We start from the raw sequence: 20,051 nt of genomic DNA on the forward strand, positions 1-20,051 counted from the left end.
TAAAAACATAAACAAGCAAAAAAAGAAAGGACTGTTTTATTTTGGTCACCCCAAAAGAAAAATCAACCGGCCAGTTTTCTTCAAGGCTAGAGGTCAAGGCTTGGATTTCACTGGCCACACACAGGCAGGAAAGCAGGTGGGTGGGCTGTGAAATAGGGCACGGTGCCAAGAGGGCAAGTCCACCACCACACACTCTCACCTCCCAGCAACGCCATTCCCCCAGTGCCTCCAACTCCCCATGATTTTAAGAGTGGCAGGGAGGCACTGGGTGAGCTGCCCACCCATAGCCCAATTGAAGTCATTAAGTAGGCCACCATCGTTCAGCTTGAACGGGTGGCAGGAGAGGCCTACACCCAACATGCAGCCCAGCAGGTCTGGCCCGCCGGGCTGCTGGCCAATGAAAGGGGGACGTGCCTCTTTTCCGGGTCCCTGATGCCAATTGGGGAGACACCTCCCCGCCAACAATTTTCCCTCCCCGTGCCCACCCTCCACCACAGCCCCTCGCTGAGGCCTGCCAGCCCAGCCCCAGCGAGATGCTGGACTTACCTGGAGGTCTGGTCCATCGCTGGACCCCTCCTCAATGTCCTCAGTGCAGTACCAGCAACGGCCACTGCTCCCAGAGGTGTTGCTGGTACTGCAGAGCTGCTGGCCTCAGATAGGCCAGAAACACTCTGTTTGGGGAGGGGGGGGAGGGGGGGGGGGGGGGGGGGGGGGACTTCCTCTTGGAGAGAGCCAAATGCCTCACCTCAGAATAATTAAAGGTCCACTGGCTGAAAAATAAAAGCAGGGTGACTTGGCTGAAGTGGGGTGGGCTTGCCCCTGCCATTTACAATGGGGGGCAGGGAGCCTGCCCTCAGCATATAATCCAGCCCTAAGTATAGGATCATTTGGAGCTTATCGCCTGATAACGATCCTGAGCTCGTGCCCGTTCAGCTGAACTGTATGGGTGGTTGCCAGAAAGCTCTCTTTAGAAAAAGTAGGCTGGCCTAATTTAACTACTCGCATTGTGTGTGAGACAGCACTGAGCAGGCATAATCTGCAGGTAATAAACTCAAATTCTGCTTTTCATTTATTACAGTAGACATCAAAACCAACAGTCCTTCAGCAAACAATTAGAGCAGTCTAGTTAAATTTCCAAAAAAGGCAGAGAGAACACAAACATATTAACCAGCACTACTAGCTCCCAATATTACCTTGCTGCACCATTGCTAAATAGCTCTCCCTGACACAGTCTGGGGAACAAGGAAACACAACTGCAGAAGGGTGTGACAATAAATAAATTTTGCAAAACAAGTTATGCAAATATTTAAAAAGGCTGCATAGAGTTGATGGAAACGTTTCCAAAAAGGATCGCAAGTAAACGAGCTATATAAAAGCTAAATCTGTCAGCCAATAAGAGATCAAGCATTGCATTCTATAATAAATGCATCTGTGGAATGATTTCCTTTGTGTCAAAATACGGATGCAATTTCACTTGATTGGTTTTCTCTGATATTTTTGTTAAATAGATCCTACATGGGAGAATGACCTTCTGGTCATCACATCATAAATCATTCATGGTCATTAACTAAAGCCAGCGTGACTGTTGCCACAGCCACAGAACGAGACACGTGAAATCCAGATACTACAGATTATAGCACCAAGGCAATGCGACAATGCCTAAGTGTACATTGCAATTGAAAAAAAAAATGTAATTACCTTGTTCAACTGACTTGACAGTTGCACCAGTGGAGCTCCAAATGGCCGTGAATCCAAAGTCTCGATCACTGTTTGGCCTCTGTTTGATAATTATCCGTGTGTTACTGTACTGTTCCTAAAAAACATTAAAAATAATTTAACACACGACACCAGGACAAACGTCATCAATGATTCCTGGAAAACGAATCCAATAAATCAGTCTGATTGATCTTTTCTATGACACCCACAAACATCCAAAGGCATGACTGGAATGTCTGGGAACTCTCTGTAAATGAGCCAGGATGAACAGTTCGAAGGCTACAAAAAAAGAACTATTCCCAAATGATAAAACCTAGTTTCTGGCAGCTATTTTCCCTGTTACAGACACCCAGTAGAGAGAAAAGGTTCTCTATGTATGCACTCAGGCTGCTACAAAGAATAGGTTTTGTCATGCAGTTTAGTATTAAGCTGTCTTAATATGTTGATATATCATTTTGGGGTTAATTAGTCAAACAGTAATTAGTCGAAGAGGTTTCTTTTTCAAAAAAAAGTGTGCCCTTGTACACACAGTCAAAGGAGGCTATCACATTACCAGGCAGACTTCAAATGCACATAGTAACCTACTTTTCAGACTTACCTGTTGCATGGCTGCTGTGGTAATGTTGTCTTTGGGCAGGCTTGTTGTTTTTGTAAAAGAATTCATTGTGACTGAGCCGGAAGTAGTGTCACGCTTTGACTCATGGAGGAAGCTGCTCTTAATAAGAGATGGAGCCTGTTCTTCTTCCTCCTCCTCCTCCTCCTCATTGCTACTAATTACAGAGCTGGCCTGTGATTGGTCATCGTCTTCCGGTTTCGATAACAGGTTGCTCCTCGTGTACACATCATTTTCTGGCTTTGAGGAAAGATCAACCTGTGCTGACCTCTTTTCCTCCGTTTTCAAGGAAGAACTGACCCACATAGTTCCCTCTTCCTTTGTTGGGAGCCCACCACTATTCTTGGATCCTCCTGCTTCTGGCTTCACGAAAAAACTTGGCGTTGCCTGGGAGTTTCTTGAATCATTCACATCTCCGTTATATCTAGGTGGCCCATCTCGCTGCTGAAAAGAAAGCGAAGAAATTCTTTTAGCAAACGTTTGCCAGCACTTATCAAAAACATCTTGCGAGAACAGGCTCAATGGAAGAGCTTACCTTGCACTGACTGTTGGCAATAATAGATATGTTGGAATACTAGAATTCAGAAAGGGAGTTAGAAAACCACTGAACTATACAATAAACCAGATAATATAGAAGATAAACGGCACTAGTCAAATAACGTGAACAACAGAGTTAGATTTTTCTCTTCTTCTCCTAACTCATGCTGAGCTACAAGTCCATGCCACCAACTGAGCTTCATTCCTTCAACAAAGTGGTCAATCTGCACACATGGAACAGGGACAGTGCATTTCTAAAAGCTATTCAACTGCAGGAAACTCACAACCAAGCCTAATCCTCCACAGAAGCACCTTTTGACAGGGTTCTCTAAAGAGCGATCAGGAACAATTTGTATTGATTTCTCCTCCTCTCTAATCCAGGACCAAAGGCTCAATTGTATCTCATCTCTACTTTATAAGATTCCCTTATGAAGAGTTTACAATCTCAGAGAGTGGATTGACTGCATCTCTGGACTATTTAATAAGGGATGAAGTCAATCAGAGCTCTCCCTATAGAAGCATCGAACACAAAGAGGAAGTCTGATCATGATCCTTTAAACAGCAACAGATCATCATACAGTTGCAACAATGACTACCTGTCAGATCAGGTACCAACTATGGAACCAGCCCTAATCTTATTCCAAAATCCTGGGTATTAGTCACACCATGATAAACAGTATTGCTTGCAATTTACATCAGGGGTCCAAGTTGAAAACCTGCGAATGTATTTGCGACCAAGTCTCAGTACCGTTTGAGTGACACAAAAACCTTATCTGAAGATGCAACTTGCTCAGATTTTATACACATTCATCTTTGGGATCTTCAGGAAGTGAAGGATCATTAGGTTAAAATAATGTGTTTGGAAGATTTCATCCCTGCTACTCTTGTACCTCCCAATTGCTTTTCCCTGTAATAAATATAGGGCAAATCACACCACCATATCCTAAAGAAGCAACTGCTAATGCCAGGTTTCAGTGCCTTCAGCTCAAACAGTGAGAAACAGCCCTTACCATGAGAAACCATTGCATTCATTGCAATCTGTTCCCAGCTTTGCCAGGGGCTACACCTGCTTGAAAACTTCCAACTGAAGCAAAATGACCAATTAACTCAATTCTAATTGCGTCAATGTGTAACATGAGGCTACAGTTACCTGATAATGCAACAAGCACAGTTAAAATCTGACTGAGGCCCATCAATTGCTTGAGCATTGAGCACGGGGAATTAAAATAGGTCATTCTGGAAAAACATTAATTAACTTAGCCTGCAAAGGAAGGGGCCTTAATGTGGTTCACGATAACGACAATTGTACAGGTCTTTATTTAGCAAATAGCTTCCATTTCATCTGACGAGACAAGAAAGAAAGAGATCTGGCCCTATCTGGCTCCACCTTCTTAAGGCAAAATGTTTGGGTGTTCACATGTCAGTGTACTTGCTAGATTCAGAAACATGATGGCAACGCAGGAGTTAAAAGCTATGAACAGCAAAGACTTCATTCTAACGAGTCCTCAACTGCCTTAAATTGATACGCCCCATTAAAATAAAATGAGATACCCAACTGAAGGCAACTAATAGCTGATTAAAATTGAGCCAGAGCAAAGGCTCCTTTGAAAATGGAATGGCACGTTTAAAAAGATGCCATTGCTGTCGCTGTGGGGCACAAGCTTAACACTTCACTTGATGCCTGCACAATTTCACTCCTGTTTCTCCATGAGAATATATCAACACAGGAATGAGAGATTTGATCTTGGTATATGCCACAGCACATCACATTCAGTATAAAAATAGCATGCTGACTGAGGCCTCTGGCATCCACAGACGCTAAAGCCATCACTCTCCGTATAGTGCCAGAAAAGACTGGCAAGCAGCAGAAAGCAATACATTCACCACTGCTCAAAACCTTTATTAGGCTGTGACCTGGCTTACTTGGATCTTGTATCATCAAGGATAGTTTTTTCTGGGGAGGGTGCTTGCAAAAGAAACAAGGCAGGAGGGGGTAATTAGATGGCTCTGTGCATGACGATGATACTAATTTGTCTGGAATCTGCAGGCACCAATTTTAAAAGGTGTAATTCAAAGTTTGTGCACTGCCCATGTCTCTCACTCCTCCCAAAAGTAAGCTAAGAATTGAAGTGCAAACAAAAGGCAAAAAACAAAATTGCAGATGCTGGACACCTGAAGCAAAACAGAAAATGCTGTGAAGAAGCATCAGCACTCAAAATGTTAACTGGTCTCTTCGCTTCACAAATGCTTCCTGAACTGAATGCTTGTTGCCATTTTCTGTTCTTGGGTTACATACTGAAATGCCACAGTGCGGTGTTGGTTTACATATGCAGTTACAATTGGAAAAAAATGTTTGCCTAATGCCAGCCACGGAAATTAAAATTAGGTGCCGTGGTTTGGTAGCTTTATGCTTCTGCATCAAGTGTGCAAAAATGTTCTAAATTCCGCCACGTTAATCCTGCTTCCAAAAGCTGAAAACACTCATACGTCTGCACTGCCTTGTCCAAAACAGCAGAATTGAATTGAAAAAGAGTGAAGTCCAGTTTGCCTACATTTTGCGCCCGTGTCAACGTACTAAAAGTAGAGAGAAATCTATACGGCTGCTAAGTTGCAGATCCAAAGAGAACTGGTTTATTATTGATAAACAATGAAGCCACTTGCAACTTGAAACCTTGAACATATCCGATGGGAAACGCCTCTAATCCAATACTCCTAACTCAAACAGAAACAACCCTGAAAAAGTTTACTTAAACGAACACGGGATTTATCCAGAGCAACTTACCGGATGAGATCTAGTGAGGAAGGAAAGTCTTTTAGATTGTGTACCGTAGGGTCTTGGCATGACAACAGGTGCAATCCTGGACACGTCAGGTGCTTGGTAATTCCTAGGCAGAGAACTTGAAACCCGAGTTTGTTCCGTTTTGGAATCCATCGCATGGCGGATATACGAAGGAACAGAGCTTTGTTTTCCTGACATATAATTGACTGTACTTTTCAATTCTGATTCTGTCTGGCTCTTTGAGGCTTGAGGTGGAGGTGCTGAAGAAATGGTTGCACGCCTCTCGGAGGTGTAAGGGGTCTCACTTTCCACAGTGTAACTCCTCTCATACAAACGTCTCGGGGCTTTAATTTCTTCAGCAAACACTTCTTCGTCCGAGGAGTTCAGCTTTCTGTAGTCAGTTCGGTCACCACCATACGATCCCTGCTGTCTGATCTCCCTGTGAGGGAAGAGGGCAATTTTTTTTTAAAAAGAGCAGAAACACCTCATTAGAATGAATGCGAAATTGAGATGATAAGTAGGTGCAGTCTGTGAAACTATTTAGTCAGGTCGCAATTTGTAAGCAGTGGTAAAACTGAAAAAAAAGATCTTACCAACTGCAAAGCTAGTCAGCTTCAAGATAATTAGTGTTATATTTCAATCCCCACCCCCACAAAAGGAACTTGAATGCAGAATGAACAGCATTTGCTGTTTGCCTTACGTGTTCTGCAACATTGAACAACAATTTCCCCAACTTTCCATGCAGCCTGAATTCAAAACATAAGGGACTGAACATCTGATGTCTTTTACAGAAAATAAAATCCAGTCCTAACAAAATGTGACCGCAAATTTCCCTTACATCTGTTAAGCTTTATGCTTTAATAAGTGATGTCCAAAGTATTTTAAGTACTGATAAAAACACTCCAGACTTAACTTGATGGTCTGCTGTCACTTCCCTAAAGTTTCTCTAAAGGCCCCAATTTTATTTACATCAGTTGGCTGACAAGTTTAAGCTGCTTAATAACATATGAATTAAATAATTCTATGCACACCATCAGTTCCTTCACAAAATCAAATTTGTACAACCAATAGGGTCAAAATTTCTAAAGGTACCAAGTCCCACATACTACAACTGTCCCAATTGCTTGGAGGGAAAAATGTATGAGAATTGAGCTTATTTACAGTCACTTCAGAAGGTTATAGACCCTGGCCAGAATCCTGGCAATGTAAATAGCTAGAAAGCACAATTTCACCTCCGAGCTTTTATTAAGCTAAAATATTCCAGATTCTCCAACTTTATACACAAGTCAGAATTCAGCAACAGCCATTACACATGACTAGGCTTTGTCTTTGCTGTGACTGGTTGATAGACAAAAGCAATCCTCCAAAGGCATCGCATAGAATTTTAGAGCAATCTTTTGGATTTTACATTACAACATGCCCATGCTGCTATAAAACCCCAAATTATAGAGGAAAATCTGGATCTGCAAACCTCAAATTTAAAACCGAAAGGAGGATTTATTTTTTGTTGGAAAGATTAATAGATCATGAAGTTTACAGATTGCTTTAATGTTACCCAGCATTTTCTTGCTGATTATACACATGGATGTCCTGTACATTCCTTTAGTAGCCCATTCCACAGATCCATCCGAAATATTTGGACGATAGCTAGCCTCGAAATACCACACAGTCATTGCAGTTAATAGGTGTGAAAGCTGAGCCCAACTGTTCAGTGCATAGTCGTCTTTCAAAAGCAAACAAGACCATTTAACTGTTTAGGGATAAATAAATTTCCTTGCATTTCACTGAACAGATAGGCATGCAGCCTCTACAATGGGCATCTTCCAGCAGCATTGCAAATTTGCAAAACAAACCATTAAAGCAAGGCTAGTCCTAAAAGTTTGATACCAGAAAATTAAATATGTATTTTAGATAAAATGAAAGCTCTAAAGTAGCCTTCCATTTTTAATGCAGGCTAAGGGGACCTAGTACTGTAAACCTATTATCTACAGGTGCACAATAAACAGCTATAATCACACTTACAAATAAAAATGTACATCAAATCCAGCTACCAAACAACTTTGAAAACTGAAGAAAAGGAACCATAACCCTTGTATATGGATACCCAGGAAAAGATGATCAACCAGGGAATTTGGGTCAAATGGTTAAGTGTTACTACTGCACTATCACATAAAAATATAACAATTAATGGATTCATTGTAAACTACTACTAGATGAAATACTTGGTTATCCCAAGGGACTGAGAATACATCAACCTTAACTTTTGATTTCCTCATTTAGCATACTTTATATGTTTCTATTTGGATCTTTTTTAACTCATTCATGGTATGCCAGAGTTGCTGGCCCCTCCCTCCGAGGTGGTGGTGCAGAGCCAGCTTCTTTAACCACTGCAATCCATGTGGTGTAAAGTGCTCCCACAAGCTTGTGTTAAAGGGTGTGTCCCAGGACTTTGAGTGATGAATAAGGAACAGTAACATATTTCCAAGTTAGATAGTGTGAGAATTATACAAATGCTAACTTTTAACATAAAATGTATATTTTATATGCATTGGTCCATATGCATTGCGCTCAATGACACTCGACATTGGCTTCAAAGCAAACTTCACTGCGAGATCCAGCAAGCGCTCTGGCAAGAATTTCATCGATTTCACTCTGCAGCGACACTGCAACTGACTAAAATGTTACAAACTGGGGATTCCTGGTGTGGAGCTATGGCGAGCTCATAAAGCTGCCCAAGCAGCCAATCACATTAAAGGATTTTAACAGACATACAAACAGGGAACAAAAAGTAATAAAAGAAAATCACTTATTTTTTTTTTTTACATAGAGCAAGTTAAAGGTGGTGACATATACATGGGGTAAAAATAGAAACTGATATATTCTGAGGAAAAAAAATAAAAATTTAGTGATATGGGAGAGGAAAAGTTGATGTTCTCAATGATTCCAGTATTTGGCAGCTCTGGGGTAGGGTCTATAGTTCAGCCAGTGTCGGTGTCCTGAGTGACAGACTGCAACTTCAGGATTCCCACGCTAATCTGTGGATCCCCGACATCCTGAAGTTACAATCAAGTTCAGACGTTGATAGCTCACCATTAACAACCTCAACAGCACCACCCCCCAACGTAGCCACACACTGCCGCAAAATCTGGGCCAATAATATTGATTCCAAGTGGGCATTTTTGTGCATTTAATTGTTGCTACGGTTATGCTAACAGTCAAATATAGATCAATGACCTATCCTTCTGCTCCCCTACCCTCCATGCTGAAACAACTAAAGACATCTACAAACAACAAAGGCAAGGCATAATTTGGTATATTCTTAAATATAAAACAAGGAGGCAGTGGGCCAGCTGCAGAATCCATGGGCAATATTTTGCACTATTATAGGGGCTTAATCGAGCAATTCAAAACATTAGCGAACTCCAGGGTTACCTTTCTTCCCGCATTTTCCTGAATGTCTTTGTGGATTTGACACTCTCTCTACTTGTCATTTTCTCAATTTCTTCTCTCTCATCCTTCTTCTTCTGCAAATCTGAAGTATAACTTTTACGCCGATGTTTCCACTTTGCCAAGTCCTAGTCACATATTTTTTTTAAAAAAAACACAAAAAAATGAAAGTAAACCACTAAACATTTCTACCAACCTTACCAGCAGAAATGCAAAATTACGAGGAAGGAGCTTTTATATCCTACTTGGATGCAAATGCACATGCTGGTGCTCCATTTCAGAAGATCTGAATGCATTATTCATATTCTATTATGCACCTGGGCTAAAGCTCACACTAAGCACAGCTGAAAGATAGGCTTCTGCCACTGGATTTTCAAAGTTTAAACTGACTAGAGGCTCCTCTTTGTGAACACCGTCTACAAAACTATTGGCAACCCAATGCCATGCCAGCAATTAAAGTTTACAGCTGAGCACCTACATTTAGAGAATATCAATATAAATAGTGGCACCTTCAAGATTGATGGGTGCGAAGTGGTAACTAGAAAAACTGACGTGTTAAATAGTGTTTGAAATTAAAAATAAAATCTTCAAACATTTCAGAAACTAAGCTTTTGATTTTTAGCTGATATATTCTGACAGTCAATAGGACAGCGTCATAAGGTCTAGGCTATTTATGGAAAAGGACAAGGAGCAATCTGGCATTAAAAAAAATACTTAATTGGAAGGGGGCTAAATTCAGTGGGATGAGAACAGATCTTTTTTCATTCATGGGATGTGGGCGTCACTGGCTAGGCCAGCATTTATTGCCCATCCCTAATTGCCCTCATTCAGAAGTCATTTTTAAGAGCCAGCCACATTGCTGTGGGTCTGGAGTCACATGTAGGCCAGGCCAGGTAAGGACAGCAGTTTTCCTTCCCTAAAGGACATTAGTGAACCAGATGGGTTTTTACAACAATCGACAATGGTTTCATGGTCATCATTAGGCTTTTAGTTCAGATTTTTATTAAACTCAAATTCCACCATCTGTTGTGGCAGGGTTTGAGCATGGCTTCCCAGAGCATTACCCTGGGTCTCTGGATTACGAGTCCAGTGACTATACCACTACACCATCGGCTCCCCTCCTGTAAATTGGAGTCAAAGGTTATCTAGCAAAAGGGTGAATGAACAATGGGCTATCTTTAAAGAGAACATGGTTTAGGTACAGGTGAGGTACATTTCCATGAGGAGGAAAGATAGGGCAACCAAAGCTGGGGCTCACTGGATAACGCAAGAGAGAGAGAGAGGTAGAGAGCGCGAGAGAGAGAGAGAGGGAGAGAGAGAAAGATCAGCAGAAAAAGGTGGCATATGACAGGTGTCAGGATCACAATACATGTGACAACCGAGCTGAACATAGGAAATTCAGAGTGAAAGTGAAACAGGAAATCAGAGAAAGAGAGAGAGAGAGAGAGAGAGCATGAGAAAAGACTTGCAGCTAACATAAAAGGGAATCCAAAGATAGTAGAAGTGTAGTAAGAGGGGTGGAGCCAATTAGGAGCCAAAAAGGGTATCTAGGCAAGGAGACAGAGGGCATGGTTGACGTTCTAAATGAGCACTTTGCTTCTACCTTTACAAAGAAGAAGTTACTGCCAAAGTCGTAGTGAAAGAGGAATTAGTTGAGATACTGGGTGAGCTAAGTACTGATAGTGAGTAGGCATTAGAAAGGATGGTTGTAATTGAAGTTGATAAGTCACAAGATGCATCTGTCGATGCTGAGGAAAGGAAGGGTAGAAATTGCGGACGCACTGACCATAATCTTCCAACCCACCATAGATACAGTGGCTGTGCCAAAGGACTGGAGAACTACAAATGTCGCATTCTTGTTCAAAAACAGGTGCAAGGATAAACCCAGCTGCTACAGGCCAGTCTGTTTAACTGACTTGGTGGTAGGAAAGCTTTTAGAAATGATAATCCAGGACAAAATTAACAGTTGTTTGGACAAGTGTGGATCAAATATGGAATGCCAGGGCAATTTGTAAAAGGCAAATTGTGTTTAACTAACTTGATTGAGATTTTTGATGAGGAAACAGAGTTGATGAGTGCAATGTGGTTGATGTTTCAGACTAGAGGGAGGTAAAACAGTGGGCTTTCCCCAGGGGCTGGTGCTAGGGTCACTGTTTTTCTTCATCTACATCAATGACCTAGACTTGAGTGTACAGCGCACAAATTCAAAATTAGCAGATGATATAGAACTTGGAAGAATTGTGAACTGAGAGGGGGACAGTGTTAGACTTCAAGAGGACATAGATGAAACTTAGTGCAGATACATTTGGGGAGGGAGAATGTGGAGAGGCAATATAAAATAAAGGGCACAATTTTAAAAGTGGGTGCAGGAAGAGAGAGACCTGGGGGTATTTGTGAACAAATTATTGAAGGTGGCAGGGCAGGTTGAGAAAGTGGTTAAAATGGGATTTTGGGCTTTACAGTTAGAGGCATAGAGTACAAAAGCAAGGAAATTATGGTGATGAACTTTGATAAAATACCGGTTCAGACTCAACTAGAGCATTGTGACCGATTCCACATTTTAGGAAGGATCTGAAGGCATAAGAGAGGGCGCAGAAAAGATTTACAACAACGGTTCCAGGGATGAGATGCTTCAGTTACGAGGATAGATCAGAAATGGTGGAGTTGTTCTCTTGAGAGAGATTGAGAGGAGATTTAATAGAGGTATTCAAAATCATGAGGGATCTGGACAGAGCCGATAGAGAGAAATGGTTCCCATTGGCAGAAGGATCAAGACCCAGAGGGCACCCAATTCAAGGTCATTCGCAAAAGAAGCAACTGCGACATGTGGAAAAACATAATTTGTTGTACCCAGCAAGTGGGTAAGATTTAGAATGCACTGCCTGAGTGTGTAGTGGAGGTGGATTCAATCGTGGCTTTCAAAAAGGAATTGCATAAGCACCTAAAGAGAAAAAAAAATTGCTGAGCTATGAGGGTAGGGGAGAGGCCTGCAAGGCTGCTCTTGCATGGACAAGGCAGGCTGAATGGCCTCCTTCTGTGTTATTCCAGAATCATTTCTATGATTCGGTAACACCACTTAAATGCAAGATGCACCCTTGGCCAGAATTATTTTTGGTTGAAGAAAGGCATCGTCCTCTCTTTTCCCCGCTGGCTTTTCACAACACCTCCATGGACCACAACAACTATGGCTCAGACGGGAGGTCATCAGTTCACAAGCCTTTACATACAAAGCATTCGCGTCACCTTCTTGGCAGTACATTCTTCCTCAAATCACCTTTGTCCCCATGGGCAAGTCCCTGGCCTCACCATGGCTCATATTAGCAACTTAGCCCAGAACCACACCTCAGCACTCCCATGATGCCATACATCAGGATGTCACACCATGCCACATGTCACACATTTTTGGGCAGTACAAAGAGCCAGTATGCAGGTGGACTTATGAAAAGTTCCTTCCAGCTCCTGTCCAGTTTCACTTCACATGAATGTGCACAATGCTCAAATTTTTGCCTTCAGCCAGCTAGTTTGCACTCCCTGGTATCCGCTCCACCCCCAACTTCCTTTTCTCTTTCACAGCCTCATGCAAACTTACATCTTTTCAAACTTTTGATCGCTCATCCTAGTCTCCCCCATTTTGGCCCCATGTCCATTTCCTCACACACCTCCTGTGAAGGTGCTGTGGGAAATTTTTACCACTATAAAATGCTGGCTGTTGTAATTACAATTCGTGGTTATTACTGACCTAATTCTAAATTACTAACATCATTTCAAAAGTTTTCAAGCTGGAGAGATTGACTAAGGGGCCGTTTTTCAAAGCCGGGTTGGGAAACTTGCAGATGTCACTTTGGCCGAGTGTTGAAAGTGGCGCGAGGTGGAGAAAGGAGAAATGAGATGGTTTTCAACTCACATTCTGCCATTGTTGGTCCTGTTCATTCAGAGTAGCCTTTATGTTCTGCAACTCGTCATATCCCAGCGACTTAGGAATTCCAACGGAATCTTCAGCAGACACATCATTGAGTGACTTACTCCTAAATTAAAAGGGTATACTCAATAGCCAATGGAAAAAAATCAATGTAGGTTCATTGCAGATGGGGGCATTAATCACCGATTTGGAGAAAAATAGTTCCATTATGTGTAATTGAGTATTTTTACTCAAGCATGGAGCTATTTGTTTACATAATTATGGACAATGTCTTGCGATATAATTACATGAAGAATGAATTGTATCTAATCAACTAAACAGTACTTTTCTCTGGAAAATGTAATATCATGCACAATTAGCCAAGAGATTCACTGCAGCCCTCCTTCAATATGTTCCCAGTATAATGATTGCATTTAATATTTGGTGCCAACCTTAAAGGCATTTAGTTTTAGTGGCAATGCAAATTAATACAATCAAAGCAATCAATCAATTCCACTAAATATCACAGAAGCCTTGATTAGCATGAATGTTCTTTGTCAAAATTCATCAGTTAAAACAAATTCACAAACCATCAGGTCACCATACTGCTTGCAACAAGCATTTTGGTGAAGTGAACTTGCGAGATGTGGGTTGATAGATTTGTATATTGCGAATCATTTAAAAACACAAAGACAATCCTGAATTAAAATTCATGGCCCATCTGAACATGTATCTGGCACGGTATTGCACATGTGTGGTTCAGGCTATGGGTTCTCAACTGGGGGGTCTCAGGAGGGTTTCAAGGGGTCCACCAAAAATAACAAGAAAAAAAAAATACGCAACGTGCCCATAAATTAACTGCTTACTACCAGGAAGAAACACCTGGACATTTGTCTGAGTGAGTTTGCCTTCCTAAATAGGGTCACTGCATTCAGAACATAATTTACTCAAGTGAAGCGTTGCGAAACGTTTCAATGACATGAAAAGGGTGTTCCAATACCGTTAAACACAATTACGTCTCAACTGGCGATCAGCCAGCCAGGGTGGAGGGAGGCGGAGGTATCAGCTATGAGGGGGTCAATCAGCTGACAGTTTCCAAGAGCCACTTCCTCGTGGTGACAGGCAGGTGTGAGGGGGAGTTTGTTTAGCAACGGTGGTGGAGAGAATTTAATGCCTCTGACCAGCAAAAGTTATGGTGGGATTATGGAATGTAACTGCAGTGTCAGCATTTGCATGACTTTTTTTTTAAAAATGTGCTTTCAAACCCTGGAGTGGGACGAGCCCAAAACCTTATAACCGAGAGTTGAGAGTGCGCTACCAACTGAGCGACTGCTGACAGGTTGACAATTGTTGCTCAGCAACAGCACCAAGTTACACATTATACAAGTAAAACAAAAATAATAACAAACATATAATTAAACATGTATCATTATTTTTTATACGGAAAACTTGGGGCTCAGGAGGTCTGTGGGTTTTTTAATAACATGGATTGGTGAGGCTCAAAAGCGAAAAAAGGGCTAAGAAACCCTGGTTTAGACATTTTAAATCTAACCTAGTGAAAACAATTGCATTGCCACATCAGACAAATATGGCAAACGAATGCTTGACTCTTTGTTCTGGAATTCCCGGTGTTAAAACAAATGTTTTAATGCCTTGGCTGAAACATACCAGTCCCCCACAAAAGTACTGGAATCCCTGTAAGCGTATCCCACAGGGTAAAAGTTGGTTTGCATGCTTCAGCTGGGCAATTTGACAGAATTCAGAAACAACAAATGCTGCACAAACATTGGCCACTCGTCTAATAGAAAGGCTGAACTTCAGCAAGAGTGTGAACACACTTGTCCAGGAAATGTTTGGTGGTTTAACATACCTGAATGTCCCTGTAATTTCAATTTGTTTGCATGCTTTTAACTTAAAAAACAACATGTCATTAATTCTGGAACATGTGACTGGACATTGAAAAAAAAATCAACTGACAGGGAGATTTAAAAGTCGCTTATTTGGTATACTTCCAAGCCAGGTGGAAGGATGTGCCTGGTCTCTGTATCAGATAGAGGGGCAAGGGACATGTCATGAAATGTTGGCTGATCATCCATGTTGAGTCCCTGACCAGTATGGGTCCCAAGAATAATCCCTCAAATTAGAAGAAGTGTGTGGCATGTGAGGCTTGACAGATCTCAAGTCACACAGTAAATAAAAACTAGACCAAAAGCTATTACTTCGTTGGACAACAATCACATACCCCCTGAAAATATTGAGTTTATGTCATAATATTGTGTCCAGGTGCAAACCTTGATGCTTACCATGGGGTTCACGATGCACGTTACAATTGTACAACTATAAAGTGACCACTTATCTGTTAACAATAACAACATAGCTTCAGCCAAAGTTAAATCAAGCTGTGAGAAAGCCAAACATTGCTTTGCACCTGTCCCACCAAACCAACTGCCATATGCAACTATTTTTGACCATCACCGCTTAGCAAGCCAGCTACGTTAATTGCATGTCATACCGTAACAATGTCCTAGGGACTTCTTAATTTTGCACTGGTTTTGTAAAGAATGACTAAAAATTTATTTGAACAATGTGAAGCATACAGATAAGACCAGTGCACTGTGATATTAAAATAGAATAGCATGACACACTTACATGTATAGCTCTCAAAATTTTAGAACTGGTAGGTGCTTAAAAGTGGCTACTGTTAACCGTCATTGAAACAATGTGACTCACCTTATAGGGAGGAGAGTTTTGAGACACAAACTGAGATCATTTTACTAATGAACATGCACACTTCTCCTGTCCTTTGTGCTTAGATACACAGAGAAACATGGAAGATTGCAGCAGCCATACAGGCAGCTTCCCACCCAAAGGAACATGCAGTGTTTGAATGTTTTAAAAAAATTGCGGAAAAAAAGTGGAAATAATTTGATTTATTAAACACTCATTAAAAATTTGGCAAACTAAATCAAGGAGGGCTAAAAAATTTGATTTTAAAAAAAAAAAAATCCGTATTAAATTACCTTGGTTTGAGTTGCTCCCACCTCAATCTTTACAGAGGTTAAATCGATTGAGTTGATCATTCTCCCACAAGACCCACCTTAATTGATTTATCTTCGCTACATGCACCACCAAGAACAGCAAAACATATTTAAGTTGGATTGTGACCAATTGTGGTCGATTGTTGAAATCATTTCAACACAAATTACTTTACCCCTATTCTGCTTTTTTTTAAATTCAGGTTTTATATATGAAAATGTCCATTTTAAGACAGGATGCATATCTCAAAGTTCACATGTTTTCCAAAACCTGACTGTCGTTAGATTTAAGGCACATGGTAGAATTCACTGATCTTAATTACAAGCCCATGGACTAAAAATTGAGAATACAATTGATCTTAATGGATATGTAAACGACGAAGATTATGTTAACAGTTAAATTAGTGCTAGCACTGTTTTATTAGATCGCGGGCTACACACAGCCAAAAGCATACAACTGCAAACTCACTGTACCATTTTCAGGGATTGAATGCATCGGGGTATGAAACACACAAGACAATTAAAATTAAATCCCAGCTCAAAGACACTTGCACTCAGGGAGTATCGGCACATTATTTCATTAGTCTTACTTTGCAAGCAAGTTATGTTTGTTTGGCACACAGATGCACAGTTTAAAACGCACATTGCACACATACAGCTAAGCACTTTAGGCTTGATTAAACTTACCCTAAATCGCTATCAGCTGACTTTTGAAGAAGTCTAAAGAATTGAACAGAATCAATAAAAATATATGTAACTGTGAACACTGCAAAGTGTGCTTAATGCAAGGTGGTTCCAGTTGTCAACTTGGGCGTGTATGATAGAACAGTAAGTTTTCTCACAAATAATCTGTCTATACCAGGGTTTGTTAAATATCTGTTGAATATCCACTGTTGAATAAAAAGGCAACTTCATATCAATCACAGATGCAATGATTACTATCTGAAAGGTTAGCTGTGCAAAAAGGTATTTTGCAAATATAAGACACCAAAAAATATTTTGAACCCATCTCATCTGAGTGAAGTAAATGTCAGAGAATGGAAGTTTGAAATACAATTGATGCCCAAACTCAGAAATATTGCTAAGAATTCAAAAGAGGCCATATATAAAATGCCATCTCTAGCATTTACTCAAAATATCAAGAGAAATTAAAATCACATCATGGTAATTTACAAATTTGTACGCTAAATCTGTATGTATGGATCCTGTATTGCAGGCTAGACACTGCAACATATTTTAAAACCTAACATAATTAACGTAACAAAGTAAGCATCAGATGAAGGACGACAGCAGATCCCATAGTCCTTAATGTCACAAATCTCTCAAACATTAATAAAATTTTAACATTTATTGTTTCATTTGTTACATTTATGGAGTTCCAAATACACTTGTTGCTGTAATGTTAAACAAACTCAGTGCCTTATATTATGAAGAACTAAACATCTGTAAAATCTTTAAATGCACAAAAAGCATGCAAATTTCTATCAAACCAGCTGACACAAATAATTATCATATTTTTGTAAAGAGCTAATGTCATGATGTAACTTAGTATCCTATTTGATTGACAGCTGCTTGTGACATCATAAGGGATTTAAGACATAAAGACATAAGTTGCTGCTAATTTAAAATTCAAGCTCATTTTACAATCTTCACTTTTTTTTCCCCCCCAGTTACTGTGACGCCCTGTTTAAAATTTGCTTTTCATAGCTTAAATGAAGAACAATCATTGTTTCAGTTTATCAACCTGTTTTGAACAAGGTAGTCAAGATAGATCAGACATGATTTCTCATCTTTATTGCCAGCTCATTAAATTCAGGGTGTGTATTATTTTAGGATCCTGTTGCTGCTTGACACCCTCAAAAGCTTTGATGGATCATCAGCGTGTTCAAAGCCAAAGTTTCAGAGGTCCATAACCTAAGCAACAAGGTCGCTGAAGGAATGGCCATATCAAAAATCACACTGATCATCGTGGATTAAGCCATGTCTTTCAAAGCAATGGATAATTTAACAATTAAAAGCAAGCTGACAATTTCAGATAGGGCTGGGCAATATCATGATGGAATTGCTCAAAATTGAAATATACTGACAAGCAAAATTTAAAATTGTACTAAAATATCAGCACTCCTGTATTGCTTTTTGTTTTTGGGGGAAGAAAAGGTTGGATCAGATCGCAGCGTGAGGTAAATGTCATTATTCTGCCTTCCCTCAGCGCATCTTATTTGTGGTATAACCACGAGGGAGGTGGTAAAGTCTGGACTTAATGCAGTCATCAAAAAACTGCAGGTGCCAGCTCTGATGTTACTATGTACTCGCTTCACAAAGAACTACAATCTCTGGAACAGCGAGCATTGTAAAACTCGCCCCCATGTTCTTCTGCGAATTATATTTCAACACTATTTGTCTCATTACCACTCCTTTTAGTCATGCCCCATCATCCCTTTATTTAGTCTCTTCTGCCTTCCACTCTATCACAGACCTTCCCTTTGGTTCTTTCCTCCACTTCCCCTGCCTTTGTACAGTACTTGCTTAAAACATGGTGCATCTCTAGCTTTTCCCAGTTTTGAAAGAAGCCATTGACCAGAAATGTTAACTCTGTTTCTCTCTCCGCAGATGCTGCCTGACCTGCTGTGTATTTCCAGCATTTTGTCCAGATTTCCAACATCTGCAATATTTTGCTTTTGGACCAAAATATTTTTACTTTGAACTCGGAGAATTATTGTAACATGAGATCACGATGAAATAACAGGGGTTGAATTTTAGCGGGGTGGGGGTGGGATGGTGTGTACTGCTCACCCCTGGAATAATTGTCAGATCCCAGCCAACCAAAATTAAACAAGGCCACCGTGCAGCAATAATGCCCTGCAGGCAACCTTAAACTGAGTGGGACTTCCGCCCTTCAGTGCGAGGAAGACAAGCCCTCAAGAGTTGCCAGCCAATCAAATTGGCCAGCAACTGTAACAGTCCCAGCAGCACCAGGGCTCAAACGTGGGCGCTACTGGGACTACAGCTAAGTCCTGGGTTGAAGACAGCCATGGCATTCGGACCCAGGTAAGTCCCAGGTTTTGGACAGGGAAGGATCAGGGAGCTTGGGGAAGTGGCGAGGGGTGGGTTTTAGTAGCCAGGCAGGAAGTGACAAAGGGGGTATGGTGCGTATCATTTGGGGGGGGGGGGTGGGTGGAAGGGGCCATGCCCCTGATGCACACAGTGCACCCCCCCCCACCGCCACCCCCAAAGGACATAACCCCTACCTTCCTTCCCACCTTTTAACCAGTCCGGTTAAAAAAAAGTCTACGAACCCATCTGCCTGCCCATGGCAACCCGTATTATGCTTGGTCAGCGTAAGATTTGGGCCAATCGCTTAGCAAGCTCAACTGCCCGCTATTATCTTTTTTTAATAATGGCTGGCGGGCTGCCGAATTCGGCAGCTGTCTACCACTTTATGGGAATGGGCGGGAAGGTGGTGGGTTAGCCACCCATTGTATTTTACATGGCCTTCTCCCCCACCCACCCCACACCACCCGCTGAAAACACACCTAGTGGGTGGGTGGGCAAAATCCAGTCCCAGATATTCCTTTTTCCCTCCATATATGATAATGAGACATTTACTGAAGCATTTTCTCCGACTTACAAATAGTTCAGATGTCATGGTATATTTTCCATATATCATCCCCAACGTATATGAAAGGTGAAAGCAAAAAACTGCGGATGCTGGAAATCCAAAACAAAAACAAAAATAAAAATACGTGGAAAAACTCAGCAGGTCTGACAGCATCTGCGGAGATGAACACAGTTAATGTTTCGAGTCCGTATGACTCTTCAACAGCATATGAAAGATGCCTACTTTCGTTTTAGTTAATATTTGCGTTCTACACAAAGTATGAGTTTAGTAGGTGCAAATGTTAATTTCCCCCAATTCAGTTTCTGCAGCTGTGGCATTACAAAAGGAATCCTCGTATTTAAATTCTGAAACTACCCACTACACCATGGAAAATCGTCATTGTGCCAGTGTACACAAAAAGAGCATTT

General features: G+C 41.1%; 1 protein-coding gene across 3 annotated transcripts in view; it reads right to left on the reverse strand.

Moving 5' to 3' along the window:
* The window catches only part of lmo7a (LIM domain 7a), a 225,703-nt gene that overhangs the window by 38,599 nt on the left and 167,053 nt on the right, over positions 1 to 20,051 (reverse strand). For all 3 annotated transcript variants that reach the window (XM_078545979.1, XM_078545978.1, XM_078545977.1), the window contains exons 10-15: positions 16,713 to 16,745; positions 12,997 to 13,117; positions 9,078 to 9,220; positions 5,649 to 6,084; positions 2,315 to 2,773; positions 1,699 to 1,813 (exon numbers count right to left, since the gene is read on the reverse strand). In XM_078545979.1, the coding sequence (XP_078402105.1) occupies positions 1,699 to 1,813; positions 2,315 to 2,773; positions 5,649 to 6,084; positions 9,078 to 9,220; positions 12,997 to 13,117; positions 16,713 to 16,745 (1,307 nt within the window). The remainder of the gene's footprint in view (positions 1 to 1,698; positions 1,814 to 2,314; positions 2,774 to 5,648; positions 6,085 to 9,077; positions 9,221 to 12,996; positions 13,118 to 16,712; positions 16,746 to 20,051) is intronic.

This window comes from Cetorhinus maximus, chromosome 7 (assembly GCF_964194155.1).
Source record: "Cetorhinus maximus chromosome 7, sCetMax3.hap1.1, whole genome shotgun sequence".
NCBI lineage: Eukaryota > Metazoa > Chordata > Chondrichthyes > Lamniformes > Cetorhinidae > Cetorhinus > Cetorhinus maximus.